Source organism: Alosa alosa, chromosome 18 (genome assembly GCF_017589495.1).
Source record: "Alosa alosa isolate M-15738 ecotype Scorff River chromosome 18, AALO_Geno_1.1, whole genome shotgun sequence".
In the NCBI taxonomy this organism is placed as follows: Eukaryota; Metazoa; Chordata; class Actinopteri; order Clupeiformes; family Clupeidae; genus Alosa; species Alosa alosa.
In genome coordinates this window covers 21641795-21661331 of record NC_063206.1, presented here as the reverse complement: position 1 = coordinate 21661331, position 19537 = coordinate 21641795, and the positions used below count along the sequence as shown (strand labels likewise).

Sequence of the window (19537 nt, the reverse complement as noted above, 5' to 3'; positions counted from 1 at the left end):
AGAATTACAACATTGGCACTGGCAAGCCACCATTGGGGGCTTTGAACTACAAAGGTTCTTAGGGTGCACTTATGTTCATGTCATATTCAACCTTTACAAGTCTTACATCATAGTACTTCAGCTGTCAGTAACACCCAGTGCGTAATTTCCCTAAACTTTCTTAATATAACGTCATTCGCAAGTTATGCCTAAGGCTTTACCTTAAGGTTAGGACTTTCCCCAAAATGTCCTTAATTAAGTATGCCTTCTGTAAGTGTGACGTTCGTTAGGTTAGTATGACCTTTACATCGTAACACATATTAACACCCCAAAGCTAGAAGATCTGGAAGCTCTCAGATCGATAGGACTGAACAATGCAACATTGTAAAAAATCACAAGAGACACACAGCAACAGGGCATGTCACAAAGATCATTCATGAAAATACATTTAATTCCACAGACAGTAATAGAGTAGATACAGTCATTTCTTTCAAATATATTACTAAAATCTGTACTTTTATGTGTATGCTTTCAGTCATAGTCTGATAAAGCTTTCTGGGCTGTTCTCAAAAATGATGAGATTGCATGATGATATAACCTTTAAAATGAAAAGTGACTTAAATCAGATAGATTTAAATATTTAGACATGATTCTATTGTAGCCACTTGCCAATGTATGGTTTAACTGAACACCTCCAATAACATAGAAAATGTGACTTTGATTACTGCAATTACTGTAATTGCCTCAGCAGATGGAAAACAGTTAAGTTTCATAAAATCAGCAAAAACACATCATATAATTACATTTTATGTTATTCCTTTAAATTATACCATATATTTCAAAATGACAAGCAATGACAGCCCTTTTCTGTGTAACACAAAGAAAACTTAACTGTGACAAGACAGTTATTTTAAGTGGGGTCACAATCTAGGCATATTGGTAGTGGCACCTGTTTTCTTAAATGTCTTATCATTTAATTATATTTACCATGTCTCCTCAACAATCTGACAGATCCCTCATCAAAGGTTTATGTGTCCTTTAGAAAACAAACTTAAGGCGTTTAGATAAAGATACCTACTCTTAGTAGTAACCCAGCCCAATGATCAAATTGCCTCACAAATATTTCCCCCACAACAGCATTTAGTGACTATAGGGATGGCACCTGATTGCAGACTTACTGGAGAATTTAAAGGATGAGTGCATTTCATATCTAACCTCATGAAGGCTTAATTCACTGCAGCACTTAACATTTCTTGGTTTGTGAAGAATCGAACATGGCCATTGTGAATTCTAGAGATGTTTAGAGCTATCGTGATGGTATTGAACATTGCTCTTGGCCGTGTGAGCCATGCCATCTCATACAAGAGGGTACAAGACTGTAAAACACACTCTTGTAAAAAGCAGGCTCTCCAAAAGGTCTCCTGTACTAAATAAAATATTCTCTTATTTTTTTCCAATATCATAAAAGCCAAAATGGGTTTGACTCTGGCTGAAGAAAAGTGAACAAAATGCATACAGATCATTCCACTCAACATTTAAGCTGCTAGTAGTCGATCTCTAACCCAATAATTTCCCTCCAACAAACTGAAAAATTAATTTCCAGTGGCATAGAAGATAACAACTTCCGACCGGATTGGGCAAAATCTGAAGATTACCTATCTGACTTTATCTACTGCAGCATCATTATAGAGCCAAAGTGCTTTACAGATTACCATATTTCCAAAGAGAATTCACTGTGGGTTGTCATTATTATTTAACTCCCATTGGATATTATCTTTAATGATGTTTCTGAAATAGTGGGGAAATCATCTTGGGAAGTAACATTTATTTTGTATCTTGAACATCTGAGAAAATGGGCAAAACAAATTAAACATGAACCAGACATGATTTCGTAAAAGTACCACTGGAGACACTTATTCATTGTACTCCGCTCTGGGTTAATTAGTGTACAAGGCTACTCTTCAGCAAATAAATGAATAAATCAGCAGGAATTGTCTTTTGACCCTTCGCTTACAGTTTAGAACACAAGGATTGGGGATGGGGTGGGAATAGGAGATGGTACAAATGACATAGAGTCACAAAGACTAAAAACGTACTGGAATACCTAAAACTATCCTTAAAACTGGCCTTGTTAAATAAAATAATGAAAATAGAAAATACATCTTAAATGACCTATACAACTGGGACATACACAACCTTATGAACCATGCTGATCTTCTCTCCTTGCACAAGTACCAGACATACTTTAAAGGTGCATTCTGTATCCATCTCCCACTATAAACAATTACACAAACAACTCTGCTCTGGTGATGCATCCATGTGAGGGTGGTGCATCAAATCACTCTGGTTGTTTGGCCCCAAAAGTAGAGTTCTGCCAGTTTTATGTACTGCCGGTGTGTATTCCACACTCAGTACCTCAGTCCCAGCAGGTAGACAAGGCCTTCCTGTTTAACACAATCTCTCCAAATAAAATCAAAGTTGAATGGGCTCAATGCTGTGGTTTTGGGGAGGGGATCTTGAGGACAAACATTACCAGCTGACATTCCACAGAGGGGCCCATGACGAGGGTCGGTGGAAACAGTATCAGAGATCTATGGACACTGAGATAACGCTGCTCAGTGAGCATTTTAATATTTGCGCTCAATTCACATGTACAGCTTTGGGATCTATCAAGGAAAATATGCATAGGATATGCAGTCCTGCCTGCCACGGCGGCTATGCTGCATCTTCAGCTACATTTTAACTATAGCCTTGAGTCTTTTTTCCTCTCACCCAGAGATGAATAGAGTATTCCAACACACCACTTAACTTCAGTCCGCCTAAAATTATAGCGTACAGTGAGTCTCAGTATCCGTAAATCGTCTAAAATACCATTTTTGTTGTTGTTGTTGTAGTTGTGGATAATATACCAACAGATTAACAAGAGCTTTTATTTGAATCTCTAAAATATATTTTACAGTAAAACCATTATCACAAAATAATTGATAATAAATAAGCACAATTAAGTACATAATATACATAATACTGTACACCATACCACAAATCTAGTTTGATATGTTTCTCCACTTGTAATGGACTGGAAATAAACATCATCAAGAACATTAATATCTTCAGTGGCATCCACACGACCTGACCACCATGTTCCTGTACTTCTTCAAAATGACGTTTGAGTTGTCGTCAAAGTACAGCACTGATATGGCATTGAGCTTAGTAGGTGCACAGCATGGTTTTGGCACATTATCAGGAAACATCAGGTGGACCTTTGAATGGAAAACAGGGAGTTGAGCCCTATGATTTGCCTGTATAATATTTACAATATCCTCTGAAATGACATCCATGAAACTACATACACCTGTGGACTTGACTGCAGCACTGGCGGACAAGGTTGACATTATACTACAGGACATAGCAATTTCTTTTACCCAGTCTGTGAATCTGAGCCCTGTTATTACCTTTTGTAATATTTATAATATCGTCTAAAATCATGGTGCTGCTATGTACTTACCAGGGTTTGTACAATGGCGTGGTTGGTGGCATTCATGTGCGCGTTCAGTGGAAACGAGCACTCGCCGTCACAGTAAAAAGCGGCATATCCCTCTGGCGCGATTATCCAGTCCTATAAAAAACCAACCATAAGGAGGGACAGAGATGTCTCCATGTGTCATCCAGGACATGTCGTTTTATCATCTCAGATATCTGCTGGGCTTATGATAGAGAGGCTCAAAGCTTAGCCGGAGTGTTAGTATCTTACCTGCCATCCTAGGTCTCTGAAGCTGACATAAAGCTCATGTTTCTTGCAGGCTTGCTTCTGTTCGCTGGTGTTTTGATCTTTCAGGACAGGAAAACAAAGTTGATTAAAACCTTAATTTCATTCACATCTTACAAGCGTTCATTTGGCAAATGCTTTTATCCTCCCTCTGAGCCCGTGAGCGTCTCTGGGGGCCCATTCGACTGCAGTGTTAGACCACGGTATGCATGGATATACTGTATGGTAACCTCATTAAATCTGCTGGCTCAATCTCTCTGACTCCCGTGGCCTTGCACACGTACTGTATCACTTCCACAGTAGCTGTGAAAGTCAAACCACATCCGAAAGGAACAATAAGAAACACTATAAATATTGTATGAAAAAAAAATACATTTACAATATACTAATGGCGAAAAACTACTTTTTGTTTTCAGATGTCAGCTCCTATAACATTGGTTAAGTAGTATAAGTACATACTCTTTTGATCCCGTGAGGGAAATTTGGTCTCTGCATTTATCCAAATCCGTGAATTAGTGAAACACACTCAGCACACACTAATCCCGGCGCAGTGAGCTGCCTGCAACAACAGCGGCGCTCGGGGAGCAGTGAGGGGTTAGGTGCCTTTCTCAAGGGCACTTCAGCCGTGCCTACTGGTCGGGGTTTCGAACCGGCAACCCTCTGGTTACAAGTCGAAAGCGCTAACCAGTAGGCCACGGCCGGATGGGCTGATAGGCCGGGTGGGCTGATAATATCAAAAAGTTGTCAATTACCAGTTGCCATGAAACATTTTTTTTTTCAGCCTATAGCTCTCAATACAAATTTCAAGTTTTTGCCTGAAATTGCACTGTGCCTATTTACAAGGGCATTGTTCCCACCTCTTCTGGGGCCTACCATCAAATGTTGGACCTCTATAGAAAGCTGAGAACCTCTAGTTTTCGTAGGAAACAGTCAACACAACTGTGTGATGTACTCACACAGAGTTACAGAGGCTAGAATATAGTTTTTTCTTTCTGCCGGATTACAAGCATCTCTGAACCGACCACATTTCAGCCCTCTGGGTCACTTGATATCCCTTAGAAACACAACTGAGCCCTAGCACCAGGTCTTGTGAGGCTGTGTGCAAAAGTAGATCAATATAGAATGAAAATATGAGTGCTTTAGACCATTATTTGCCAAGGTATGCTCATGCGTTTTGTAAAATGCCTATGGAAACTCCCCATAGGACTTTTTGTTATCCAAAATGCATACTGACACTCAAATGCTTACTGCACATGAACCCCTTTGTGTAGAAGCATAATCCTGGTCTCAAATGAAAGGTAACACTTTGAGGTTTCTTGTGGACTATTTAGATTGTATGTCAGGTGTTCTGATATAGACTACACAAAATATGGAATAATTACAAAAAAGTATCTATTATTGCATTTACTTTGTTGGTTCAATGAGTGTGTATAAGATAAACTATACATCTGTACAACTAATATTGGATAATACAACATGAAGATTCAATTTCTATGGATTCTTGTGAATATTTCAGTACCCAATATGTTGCATCTACTTATGGTGCTGCACCTACACTCCAGCCAGAAGTCAGGGTGGCACCAAAAGCGGAGGAGGGGGAGGGGGGCATTTTGGATCAAATTTAATTGAGACATCATAAAATTAATCTGAAAATGTAAAGCACTATACACATTGTACATGAAAAAAGTTGCCATTTTTGGATTCCCAAGAGCCAAAGCTTTGAAATGGTGTATAACATTACTATGCTACATAGCAATATGGTGCATACAATTGATTTAGAATGTTGGGGGGAGGTGGAGGAAGTGGGTAACCGTCCCGCCGGCGGGTCATGAGGGTTAAACTGCGGAAAAAGCATAAGAAAGCCTAAATAATGATATTTCAAGAAGGTTCCATTTTTAGGCCCTGTGAAACAAACCGCTTACCCTGATTGTGAAACTACCCAGTGGTTCCCAAGACTCTTATGTGGTGAGTTACAAAAGGGGGTGCGTGCAGGTCATAATGGCAGGCTAGCCATATTGATGCAACAGACATACTTGAACCAATCCAAAGAATGGGACAATACAGAGACAATCACGGCACAAACGCTGTTCAGATGCAGAAACCATGGTTAAGAAAGGCTAAACAACAGCTGAGGGGCTAGGTTTTTCTTCCATTAAAGTATGAGCATCTCAATCTTTGCACCATGCACTATACTGGGGGGTGGGTATGGGGCGTTCTTCTTAAGGGGGGGTCTGTCATGAAATGCTTTTACCCACTACTACCAGTTGTACTCCTTGTCCAGGAGCACTCAAATCATGCCTGTGGCAAGTGGACTCAAAGTAGGTATCCCACAGCTCACTGCTCTAAATAGGGTTCCCAATTCTCACAGTGCTAGTACAGAAGACAGGAAACAACACTTTGCAGTCCAGAATAAAAGCCTGACAGGAAGTCTTATAGGGCCAAGAGGCGAAGGAAGTCGATGAAAAATACAAGCGCTGCAGTGGCCATCATCATTTTGATGTTCCAGGAGGCACGGATGACAAACGACCGTCGGACGTCAGCAAGTGGCTCCCCACAGAGCCGCGGCCAGGCACTCAGTCCCTCTGATGTGCTCCAACATCTTGGCGAACCACTCAGATACATCATCCCGAGTGCCAAAAGGGCTTTACGGGTTTTTACTGCATTGACTCTGTTCACTTTGAGTGGAGCAAAGTACACAAAGGATTTAAGGAGGATCCTCACGGACCACCACATGGCACTGCGTGACCCCACGACAAAAAACGTAGAAAGTAACAACAGCTCGGGGCAGAGACATGTCTGCTTTCGCTTGGTGGTTCGAACTGATTCGATTCAGTTCCCTGGGCCTCTCTGAGACTATTAAAAAAGTAAGAAATTAGTAAATGACTAATTAAATGTCATTCACCAAATGCCCGCAGCCCCGCACTGATGTAACACAGTTCGCAATCTCTCATGTCAAGTGATAACTGTACGGTACTCTATTCAACAAGGATTTTGTTAAGGTAAGATATTCTGGTTTGTTTCCAGGACTTGACAGCTCTACAGTCTCCACATGCCGCCTGTGATGGAGAGTCTTGGTAGCCACCACGTTCCTCAGTAGACATAACATCCTGAGCTACTATGTGTAATGGGTAGCTGCACTTAAAGAACACATATAGAGTGTCAGATGTGTTCTAAACTTCAATGTTTTTCATTACATAATTATCACTGAGAGTTGTAGTTTGTAGTCTCCTTCCAATAATTGCATGGTCTAGGATCATGAAACGACAAGGCGAGAATGTTTCCTAACCCTTAAAGGTGTAGGTTTTTGAACATTCTAACATAAGATTCTGTTCCGCAACAATTGAAGGTTCTAAAATTTTATGTTGAATTCAATGAACCCAGATATTCTTTAGAACGTTCATTTCCCAACATTCCGTACTCCTTTAAGGGCTAATAACTTACCACCATTTTTGGGTGTTTGTGAGGATTTCTGTTGTGATCGTGTTTTATTCCGATTATTATTCTTCCTCTTGCCTCCGGTGGCTCTTACAGAGCGAAGCAACACCTCACTGGCTTTGAAAAATGCCACAAGAAAAGGCTGTTTGGATTGCGGACCGCTTCTTCCAATGATGCCAGCTGACTTCATGTTGATGCTTCTTCCTTCACCAGAAAACAAAAAAATTGTTTTCAATTGTTTATACAGTGACTTAGCCATTAGTGAGCCTTTGGCATGAGCTAGAGAGCTTAACCCATCCACTGGGTATATTCAGTAATGATATTCATATTATCGACTTCATTTGACATGACCTCATGCGCATGTTTCCCAAGGAAAGCAAAAATGGACTCTTGAGAGACATTAAATGCAATTATGTTCTATACAAACTTTCCCACAGAAAGACAGATACATAGACAGACAGACAGGCAGACAAACAAATAGACAGATAGATAGATTGATTGATTGATTGATTGATTGATTCGCTGGTTGATGATTCATTATCAACTGGGATAAGTAGTCTATGTAGTAGAGCCCTGGCTGCCTGTAACTTCAAGTATAACCACATCATTTCCTTGTTAACATAAAAGACATCAACAAAGCAGGGGCAATCCAGGGGGAACACTTTTCAACGATATCGCACTCTAACGATCTACAAATATTGAGATTAGATTTTAAGCCTCAATTCCTGTAAATCTCATTATGTTTCATTTGCAGAGAAATCATAAGGGACTCATTAACCTTAAGCAAATATGCTATTATATTTCAGGCAGAGGTGACAGGGTTTATTGAATGGGAAATGTTGGCTGACATGTGGACTTACAATACATTAACTTTTGTCATGACGGAAACATTTTTACCTTTTTATAAAAGTAAAGGTGTTATCCAGTTTTTATGCAAACAGCAGCTTTTTCACATCAAATATACCACTAGGTAATAAGTTGTGGCGAACTCTCTAGGATCTCCTTGCATAAAACATATTTATCCTCTGATTATGGTCAGTGTATTGTTTCGTTATAGTAGACTGTCTGAAAGTGGATTCTATCACTGATTTAAACAAGGTATGAATGCAGATCTTAGTCATAATACACTGAAGGGTAAAGCATTCTAATTGGGTGGAGCGAAAATAAATTGTGAAGGTAAACTGATTATCTTAATGTCATATGGTGGACTACAAAGCCAAATAATAGCCGATCAGAATTACTAATTACAATAATTACAAATAATTCTTCCCTTTAGAGATATCCTGTTTGGCTCACCTACACAATCATGGTAAATAAGCCTTTGACAGCGACAGATATACTGCCTTATTTTTAGGAATCCATATGTGTAGGAGGTTTTCCATATCACCTTGCCTTACAGTGGTTTCAGCTGTTGAACCATGAAGTAGAATTATTTTCTGCACCATTTCACTCTACATGTCTATGGGTTGTGAAAAAAGAGACATCTGTGCTGGTGAAAATTGTCTTGTCTTGTTCACGTCAACTGAGACATGGAGCACTCAGACTGATGGTTGTAGTTGTGCTGCTTCTTTGGAGAATCTTATCTCACCACAGAATTCTGTTTCTTTCGCCTTATTGCCCCTGAAAGGGTGTAATTGTCCACTTCTCTCTGCATCTACTGTAAACAATATGTGTGCTTAAATGGACTTAGAGGGATACAGAGTGAAAGAGTACAATCACTTTAAGATGGGAGTAGCTACTGACAGCCGTTCTCTTTACACAAGCACTCTCTTCATTTATCACCACAATACGGTGTTTTGGCTCTTGTTTTATAGATGGAGGGAAATATTTTTCATCATGTTCTTTACTTTTGTAGCCTTTTGTGTTTACAACTCATAACTTCAACATAAATGTAGAATGTCTCAATCTGCAAATGAAATTGCATTACTGTAACAGTGCTAAGGTCAAACCTTGCTCAGCATACAACACTTGTTCTTCAATGATGCATAAATGTTCAGACAAAACTAAAATTAGTTCTCCAAAACTTCATGCTGCTCCACCTCCGTGGGAGGTCATTAGCTTTGTTTGAAATGCTTACAGCATCACAACTGAAGCAAACATGCTTTTCTCCCTCTCTCAGCACTGATTATATCTGCTCACACACTTCCTTTCTTACTATTGTCCTGCGTTGCCCAATAATTACAGGGGCTAGTCTTAAAATGGATTGCAACCACAACTCCCTTAAAATGGTTCGCGAAAAACCCTGACTTGTGTGAGGCACACGAATAAAAGAAAACACACATGAGGGGCATACTGTTTGAGTTGTCCTCATGACTCACCAGAAAATAACTGCTCTTTAGTCATCATTACATGCTGTGGTTTTAAAACAAAGGCATGGGCCTCATCAAGACCCAAGAAGGAAATGACCAAATGTACAAACGATAAAAGCATTTCATGGATAATACCAAAGTTTCTTTCCTGTGAACTCATGCAAGGAATAAACACAAAAAAGGACAACTGCACGATCAAAAGGTAGTCAATATACATTTCCTCCCAAAGAAGATTACTGTGGCTATGACCAAACCTTTCATGAACCAGTCTTCTGGTTGAGTTAGGGTGAGGGTATACTATACACGCATGCTACAGTATTTTAGTTCAAGCTTCAAGGCTGAGTTAAACTTGTTCATAGTTTGACTTTGCTTAAATCAGTCAAGTTGTAACATTGCAAGCTACCACATCTTTTAAGGAGCTATCATCCCTCCCTTTGAATAGGCCACGATCAGGCATATTTCTGCAGCAAAATAAAGCTCATACATTCAACGAGACCAAATGATAAAATTCCTACTTACCATCCAACGTCTCCACACAGAGCTGAAGCCCCATGTTTTGTTGGGGATTGAGCACCCAGTGGTTGCTTGTGGCTGTGATATCAAAGACCAGCCACCCGCCATCTGAGGCTTTGACTTTCTTAAAATCAAGCAAGAAGGTCTCTGCATCCCTGGTAACAACAAATAAAAAAAAAAAACATGTTTTCTGTAAGCCATAATCCAAACAGCCATTAGACAAACATGGGCGATGGGTTGGGGTATCAAGAAACAATTATAGCTATGTCACTGTGTTATACCAATGGCTATTATGTCAAGCCAACAAACAGCAGGACTTGGCTAAGAAATACCAAGCTCTGAAGCAGACAAAAATGGTGGATATCCAAACAGTACAAATGAGGGATTTATCCTGTAAATCCATTAAACAACATATGAATTGATGAATACAGTACAAATGAGGGATTTATCTTGTAAATCCATGAAACAACATATGAATTGATGAATTGAATGAAATGATGACACAGATAAAGGCATCAAGACATGTACTACTGTGGCATCAACTGAAAACAAACACACCTCTTTCATACACACAATTTGTTAATACACTAACACAGGCACCAACATGACCACTAGCCTACTCACAATAAACTGACAAAGAAATCCCAAACAGACATTTTTTTTCCCAAAATGTCTTATTCTTTGAAAAAGTTCAGCTGTGTCTACTCTATATATCACACCCGTGTAAAGCGGCGGACTGTACCCTGCTGTGATACGGGCCACTTTAACACCTTTCTTTACGAGAGGACCAGTGGGGAGGACCTGAGAATTGGGTGCTGAAGTGTGAAACGCTAAATAACATTTATCAAAAGATGAGGAGAGAGGGGGAGAAAAAACAACATCATCGTGTTACAGGAGCATTTGGGAGTGGATGTGTGAAGGCTGGAGACCTCGGTCGCCTCTTTTAAGAAAAAAAAAAAAAAAAAAAAATCCAGACCTAACAACTGACCCTACACCCCGTCCTCCCCTCCCAGGGGGCCCTAGACCGGAGTTCATCGAGAGTGACCTCGCACGGGTCTCCGGAGGACCATATCTCCGCTGAAATCTCCCGAGCACATATTTGCCCCTGTGAGAGCAGGCCTGGGTTTAAGTGCGCCCCTGTGTGTTCAGCTATGTCCTCCTCCTCCACCCCCACCCACCCTACCCTGTCCAGAGCTCTGTTAAGAGGAGCAGGTGGGCTGGAGGGAGAGTGGCCCTTAGAAGGCCGAGGACCTCGTCGGCCCCCGGGGCACCTCGATTGGGGCCAGATGGCCTGCTCCGAGATGCAAGCGCTTTGACAGCGCCGCGGAGATACAGGGGGGTGGTGATAGCCGACGGACTTCCGCGGGGTTGGCGGGAGCGCTTTGTAAGTGGGCGACCGGCAACCATAACCGCTAATGGAAACGCTTTATCTGTTGGCGCTATCAGAACTGGGGGAACTGGTGAGAGTGAGGCAGAGCAGAGAGAGAGAGATAGTTGTAGAGAGAGAGAAAGAAGAAAAGAAGAAAGAAAGAAAGAAAGAGAGAAAGAAAGAAAGAGGGGTAATGAATGTGGCTCTTGAGGCTAATGCACTTTGAGGACCACAGGAAGTGCAGCTGTGCAGAGCATGCTGATGTTTTAGTCATGTAAAGTCTTAAAACAGCTTCATCAAAGACACAGTAAAGCCTGGGTCATTTATGGTGCTACACTATCCTTTGACCTGCTCTAGCATTCAGTGCCATCCCAATGGGATCACTTTTAGCTTGCTGTGTCTCTTTATTAATTTTTGTTTGGTTCTAAAAGGAACTACTGCAATGTGTGGTATCGATCTAGCCCTCCCATAGTGCTGTGGGCTTGTTAGATTCCAGACAAGATCTCCCATTAAATTGTATTTTGAAAACATGCCCAGTAGTAACTACAATAATGTCCTTTTTCTTTTTTTTTTCTTCTGTTCTCTTTTTTCCTTTGTTGGGAGATTCCAATCAGGGCCAGAATAAACCAGCACATACCCCTCTCCCCCAGCAACCCAACACCTCCCCCACCACCACCCCCCAATCCTCAACGACAAAACTTCCCATCTGTGTTTTAATAACAACGTCTGTGCTTGTGACTGTTTTATGGCTGCTCTCTTTGTCAATAAAGCCAAGGAGAGGGATCCGTTTACATCAACAGGAGATTATTTGGGGTCTGTGGGAGCTGCTCTAGAACGACGTGTCTGGGCCCCTCGCGTTTCCAATCACTGAGGTGACTTATGCTTATTTATGCACTCTTTGTCATTTATACGCTTCTATATTCAGAGGTGTCTCTCACTATGTCAAATAATGCCCTGTGTAAACGAGCAGCGGGTCATATGTCTCTCTCTGGCAAAGGTAAATTTCCTTTGTTTGTGCTGTATGTGTGGGCCGATAGCATTACACCCACCTGCCTGACTGCAAGCTGGAAGCCTTCCAGAAGCCATGACAGAGGCAGCCCTGGAGGTCAGAATATTTCACTGAAGGCTGATGTCTGTGTTAAAGAATGGCTGCTCAAATGAAACCTTTTCAGAGCAATACAGGCACATTTTGTGATGATTGGGTTCAAGAAAGCATTGTGATATTCCACTAAACTGTGTGCGTGTGTGTGTGTGTGTGTGTGTGTGTGTGTGTGTGTGTGTGTGTGTGTGTGTGTGTGTGTGTGTGTGTGTGTTTGTGTGGATTGAAAGGCACCTTCTGTTGAAGTCATCTTTAAACTCTGTCAGCTATGCTGCTTTTTTGAGCTCACAAGTAACCTAAATTGTTGAAGAGTTGTGGAAAAACACATGTGAGGGCCATTGTCACCGTTTAAATGGTGACAAATTACACCCTTAAAACTTCCTGAAACGAGGCATCTAATCGCCACGAGGGGGAAGATTCCGGACAGATCCTAGACACACTCTAGTGTAAACAGGATGTCCTTTTATTTTCTGCATGATTGCTTGCCTAAAGTGTTTTACAGAACTGGTCGCGGTTTTAAAGGGCTGCATCAAAGGATCCAGCCCGGAGCGAGAGGAGGAGGGACAGAAAAAAAACCCCCAAACACACAAACGTCACCGTCGGGAGGACAGGATGCTCCTCAGGTAGACCAGCAGCCCAGCTCATCTCCGACCTGCAAACCTCAAAAGAGGACACCTGGGCTGGGTGGGATAAGGTCCTCTGAAAGTGTACGGCCCCATGTGACCAGCGAGGGCCATCTTACATAAAGGAGGCGACTCTGAACGCCAGCAAACAATAACTAAAGAGGTTATTCGAGACTGGTCTGGCCACGCAGTAGGGAGAGAACGTGGCCGGCGTCTTCTTTCTCATTCTTTTCTCTCAGAACAATTCGGCTGTAAACCGTAGACCATTCCGTAGAGATTTTGTCACCGTGGCCATCAGAAAAGCCTGATTTTTAATTACAAAGATAAGTGGGCAAAACTGAACAAAAGGGGTCATGATGAAACCCCTAATATGATCAAGTATATCACTGCAAGACAGGGCCAAAAAATACAAATAGCACCAACATTCTTTACAGTACAATACAACATTTGTAGCTATTTTGCTTTATTTTTGTAACAGAGATAAAAGTATTTGCTTGTGCTTACTTGTTTGGGTATTCCTTGATGACTTGATATATAGAGACCTTAAGGGTGATGTTCTCATAACGGACATGGCTGTGATCTTTGTAGATGCGGAATTCGGCGGCCGTTACCGCTTCCCCGTCAGGAATCTGAGTGAGGTCAAAGCGGAACTCCTTATAGTGTCTCCTCTGGTGAGAGAAGTCCTTGTCCCTCTCCACTGAAGGGGGGGAGAATAACACACATTGAATTACAGCTACTAACAGTACAGCAGTAGCTCCCAGTCTAAGCCCAGCCTAAAACCCAGGGGTAACATCAGGGAATTCTCTACTACAGAGGCAGTTATCAATCTACATCTTAAGCCTTCAAAGAGACATTTATAAAAATGGCTTTTAACATTCCTCGGATTATGTCAACATTTTGACTACCAACAAAAGCAGTCTTCAGTCCATGAAATGTCCCTGTTCAACACAGGTAGCCACCACTGGACAAGACCTCCACTGTGAGCGTTTCATAGTCTTTCCCAACCCATGATGAATGAGCTGTCAAAGTTTAAAAACAGGCCCTTCCCGATTTATGACAACAGCATTTGCTCCTCATGTCAAGAAAAAAAAGGTTCAGACAAGCCTCTCTGAAATTATTTCTTCAACAATATTGACTCCCTGTCCAGGGAAATTTGGAAGGAAACTTTTGTGGCTATTTTGAACTGCATCTAAACGTACATGAATGACATCCCTGTCCCACAGGAGGTATTAATCTATAAAGCCTTTAATTCAGGCCTCCAGAGTCAGACCAAAAAATAATTAATACACATGAGAGAGAGGCGTGATTAGAGTCCGCCCATATATTTGTTAGGGTTTTAAAGAATATCAAGAGACAATTCCATGTGAAACTCAGTCTGAATTCCAAGCTCTTAAAACACTTACACACCTTCTTCAGGAGGGGTAAAAGTGAGTGTGGAGAGTGGTTTAAAAGCCCTACTAGATGACGGAGGGCATTTGTGCCCCAGCCGGCACCAGCACTGCTAAAAGATAAAACAGGACAAACACGGGTCCATTTCAGTCATAGTTTATCTACAGTGAAAGTCTGTGGTTACTTAACACGAACAGGTCAGGGGTCGAGGCATCGCTCTGCCGGATGGACGCACACTCTGCTTCCAGCCACTGGCTCCCATTAGAGGCAGAGGTGGCGAGTTACATGGGGGTGGCAGGTGAGAGATAAGGGGAGATTAATTGGGGATTGCATCATGCATCAGAAAAAGGGGTCAGCACCCTCGGAACACTCCACCGTTGGGGGGTGGTGTGCGTGTCTGTATCTGTGTCTCTGTGTGCGTGTGTGTGTGTGTGTGTTTGGTTGAGGGGGGGTAGGTGGTTGGTGGTGGTAGTTGTTGGGCGTCTGCCCTGGCTCCTGGACAAAAGGACGTCTGATGAAGCTCGAGTTTGGTCCAAAATGTCTGATGGCATCTTAAGTAAATGTTTATGTCAGCTTACATTAGAGCATTGTATTTGAATAACATTGTCTGAGCGTGTTGTCGAGCATATTCGGATCACTTCTTTATTGTAAACACGGACAAACACATGTCACAAAGCATCATTTTACATGTTTGAATTTGCACACAGAGCCCAGATTGTGATGGAAAAAGAGGACGATGTTTTGAATTTAATAATTTTTCATAAGTCTTTGTTTAATATTATCACAAAAATGTTTGATCGAGAAAAGTGTGTAGTGTATGGGGCAGTTGCCTGCCATTGTCTCCATTAAAAGTGCTATGCTTTCAAAGAAAACAGTGTACATGCCCTGCTGTTCTTAACTAAAAACAGATGGCAAATTATCAAGGTGAAGGCTTTTACCTTCTGCGCTACCGTAACAATTGACGTTTTCATCCTCCAGTACTGTTCATTAAGTTTAAATATTGCTAAAATCTCTCTTTGATCATCCATTATTTAAAGTGTCTTCGTTCAGGGCTCCTACAAATCCACAAAATGGTTAACAGCCATTGCAACAGAGCAACAATTTGGGGGGCCCGTGGCTATTTCAACAGGTCTAATGTATATGGACAACCAGCACAACCTGTCTTAATGGATGGAGAACAAACAGCAACATCCAGCTATAAATGAGCCATTTACAGGTATACAAAGTTACTCCTTTTTACGGCTTACCGCCATGTGGGCCCAAGTGGGAGGAAAAAACGGGCTTCACTCAACTTCTTTCCTTTCTTTAACAACAGGAAGTAATTAAGCCAAATTATCCCCAGGTCAGACAGTCATTCGATAAGTTTGTATGAACTGTGGGGTGAAAGGTCACGGCTACTGATCCTGTAGAGTGTTAATCACGCTTATCACCATGCTGTTCGTTTAAAGCATGCAAAGCGTTTCATCAATGTTGAAGTAATGCTGGTATCACTCAGGCTGTAATTGTTTTTTAAAAGCAAATATAGCTGGCCTCACAGTGAAGGAGAACAGTAAAGTCACAAAGTAGCAGGCAACTAGTGATTATGCTGAAAAAGTAAATTGGAGGGTTGAGTTTTAAAAGTAAGTTTGCTATATCAAAAACGGTCTTGTGTGCTATAACTACATTTTTAGACCATTTTTTTTTCCACAGTACCTTTTTTAGGGAAGACTATACTGAGAACTTGACAACATTTTTATGTTGCTATGAAAAAGGATCCAAGTACTGCAGTAAAGCAGAAAAACGGTAATAATCATAAACAAAATAAGATATACATGTAGATGTCTGCAGGTAACTTAATGAGACTGGCTTTTTCCCCCTCTATATTGTTGGTATACATAAGAAATATACTATGAGGCAGGCTTTGTGTTTTACAATTCAATTCATGTAGAAATATAAAAGCATTGATTTCATTATACACATTTAGATTTACAGTGTGTTTCACAGACCCGTACTATTGGTAGACTATACCGGCATAAGATGCTGATTGTGATTACATGACAAACAATACATTTGCCCTGTTTACATCACAAACAAAATGTACACCAACAAGTTTGAGTAACCTAAAAAAAAAATCCTGGTGGGGAAACCGCTAAGGATTGTGGTAGCCTGTGGTCAATTAAAACTTTACACAAAAGGGAAAAGACAATGCCAAGTGCAATTATCCTTCCTCCTTAACCACAGACAATAGCTTTGGACTGACACAATAATCATACTTAATATTACTCTATTATTACTATTACTCTATATAATTTATATTTATGTTTTTGTATAAATAAGGGCAAAAGTAATTATTACATATAAATATATGAGATATGGTTTATGTGATAATTGCGCTTATGTTCGCTGTTCACTGCAATAATTCTTCAGGGCATGCCGAATAGGTGGTAGTGAAACTGAATAGAAAAAATACCTATTCATCAACATGAAACATGACAGTAACATGTTTAAAATGTGTCCTTAGGACTTTTCAAAAAGCCATGTTTTGGGATGGTGGCAACATCTTCACTAGGAGCTACATCATACAGTACATTTCCTTTCTTCAAATAGAATAGTAAAACACAAGGGCCAAAAGTCAGATATGTACACCTTGATGTGAGCAATGTTTTTTTTCCAATAGGATTATTCATTAAAAGTATATTTTAAATAATTATTTAATTTACTACACAGGGCAAGCTTGGGAAAGCTGGCTAATTTGATGAATGCCATGACCTTGATGTAACCTGTGTATAGAAATGATAAAACAAAAATACCTGTCGCTGATGAAGCTTATATTAACGTAACCTACAAATTACTTAGTCTTTCTTTGATTTATTTTACAACGCATCGGACATGGAACCTTTAGCGTCAGTGCGTAAAGACGCACAAACGTATTTCGGGGGACATACCAGCTTGAAGCATGTTTGTCACGAAATACTCACCTAAATTAACGAAACTCATGACCATATCGGCGTCGTTCAGAAAACTAGTGTCGTGAGAAGTTGCTAGAGGCGGACTTGGGCTCGTGAGGGGGCCCGCGCGGTATGACTGTGCTGCGCGAGTATATCCATGTGGAGAGCTGTAGTATCCTTTGCGCGAGTTTCCATGAATTTTCCCACTAAAACCTTTGCCTGTGCCCTCAAGTATTCCGTCTTCCTCCTCAGTAGCCATGGCATTATACAAGTCAAGCATGAACAGGGGAGCTGATGATGCCTGTTTTCCTGGAGAAAAGGGCCTTGGACGATGTGGCAAACCCAAAATCGAGAGAATTTCTCTTTGAATCTCTCTTCTTTCATGGTTACGCAATCTTCTGTAAATGAAACTGGAATGCACATGGTTGTCTCCCAAACCACAGTACACGCACTGAAGAAAACCAAGGAAACTCCACAGTAGTCCAAATGTGGCCTGGTCAAATTGTGCCAACGATTTCATCTTTATTCGTGCTAAAAATAAATCTATAATATCTTGCCGACTTCCATGACAGCACAAGAACCATAAGTTACAACTTTGAGAATCCCCCTTCAAATAAAAATAGGTCAGGTCCTCACATTCCAAATGAAACAGGTTTCTCCAAGATTATGCCGTTTTTCGTCTGTTTCCAGTAACGCCTCAGATCACCTGTAGAATGTCGAAGTCTAGTACAGAGCTGCTGTCCCCTGACTCCAGGATCCCATCTTTTCCTGCAACAAGTTTGTCTAAGTTACAGCACATCACTTAGTGGTTCGTATTTAAAGTGTTTTAAGCCTTTAGTATGGAAAAAATCCTCTTCTTGTGCTATGGCCTACACTTCAATGTGTAAGTGCGATAATAAGGGCTATTCAACAGAGCATCAACACAGGTAGCTTGAGCCTGATGAGGAGTAAGAGAACCCAGCACACACAACAGCTTAAGTTTTTGAGCCAGCGAACTTCATCCCTGGGAAATGTGTCGACACCAGTAGTCCATCCCACACAGGGGTTTTTGGTATCTACCTCTGGCGGCCGCAATAAAACTTCGGTGACATGAGGATGAATACGGCATCTCTGCTGTGAAAGGGGAGACACTTGAAATCTGAAACCGCTGCTAATTAGTCAAAGAAAACTACTGCAGCGCTCGCTTGAAAGGTACGCTCAAACACGTTCTCGACGTAAAATGTCTGTGAGTAGCCTATCTTATGCCTGGAAGATTTTCAACAACAAAGGGGATTTATCGCATTCAAACTTAACTGACAGAATTTTTAGTTTCAATAATGTCGTTTCCATTTTTAGTTAGCCTACTAACACTGACCAATGCAAAATCTTTAATCTTTATATATAGCTATTAGCAGCCTATAGGCTACTGGGGAAACTTAATGTGAAAAATAAATGTACCTTTATATTCATTTAACTTTAAAGAAAAGAGAGAGGCAGCCCGATTGCTGTATGTCGACGTCCCACCCAGTCAGAGAAACGTTAACAACACCTGTCCTTCCTCGGGCATGTTCAAGGTTGATTGTATTCATATAGCTCACAGTGCAGTATGTGTCCTATTTTATACAACAGTGCACAAGTAGCCACAAGTAGGCTTTTCACCGCGTTCGCATTTGTATCAACTTTGCATGTTTAACAATGAGCTTATTGCTAGGAATTTATAACGTTGTGTTGGTCAAAAGCGTGTGCTGTTTGAGGGAAAGATGGAAAAAAGTAAAGTACCTTGGCTAATGACCTGACATATCCTTCCCTTCCCGTTCGTGGACTTGTAACAGTGATATAACTTTGAGAGGTCCCATTACATCTAGAACAGCGTTGCTGAAAATCAGCAGGGTTAATTCATGTCTGTGAGGTGTTTCATTTCAGGTGTGATAGGGAGCCCCAGTCTTGCAAATAGGTCAACAGTGACACCTAGTGTCTACAAACGTCGTTACAGACTAGGTTATATCAATGCTGTTCTGCACAGCATGGTAGTTCCTGCTCTCAGCATAGTAGTCAGTCTAAATTAGCTCTAAACTACATACAATTTTTACGTTGTGAAGTAAGCCAGAATCCACATTAAATTAATTTTTGATACATCCTGATAGATTTT

At 41.0% G+C, this 19537-nt stretch overlaps 1 protein-coding gene across 2 annotated transcripts; it reads right to left on the bottom strand.

The window, feature by feature from the left end:
• Positions 1 to 412: 412 nt before the first annotated feature.
• Positions 413 to 18361, bottom strand: bmp5 (bone morphogenetic protein 5). 2 transcript variants are annotated; one of them, XM_048270542.1, is made up of 7 exons: positions 17440 to 18361; positions 13598 to 13790; positions 10009 to 10157; positions 7187 to 7384; positions 3731 to 3807; positions 3485 to 3595; positions 413 to 3239 (listed from the first exon to the last, which is right to left on the bottom strand). In XM_048270542.1, exons 1-7 carry the CDS (start codon positions 17927 to 17929, stop codon positions 3090 to 3092), a joined length of 1368 nt encoding a protein of 455 aa, XP_048126499.1. In that variant the 5' UTR covers positions 17930 to 18361; the 3' UTR covers positions 413 to 3089. The 2 variants fall into 2 exon arrangements, with proteins under 2 accessions (XP_048126499.1, XP_048126501.1); XM_048270544.1 differs by lacking the exon at positions 7187 to 7384.
• Between the last annotated feature and the right edge of the window lie 1176 nt (positions 18362 to 19537).

Bases quoted from the DNA above. Each gene is read 5' to 3' on its own strand.
- bmp5 (XM_048270542.1), bottom strand. From the start codon at position 17,929: ATGAAATCGTTGGCACAATTTGACCAGGCCACATTTGGACTACTGTGG. The intron at 13,791-17,439 runs GTGAGTATTTCG...CCCCCCCTTCAG, and splicing joins CATGAGTTTCGTTAATTTAG to TGGAGAGGGACAAGGACTTC. The intron at 10,158-13,597 runs GTAAGCACAAGC...TGTTGTTACCAG, and splicing joins ATCAAGGAATACCCAAACAA to GGATGCAGAGACCTTCTTGC.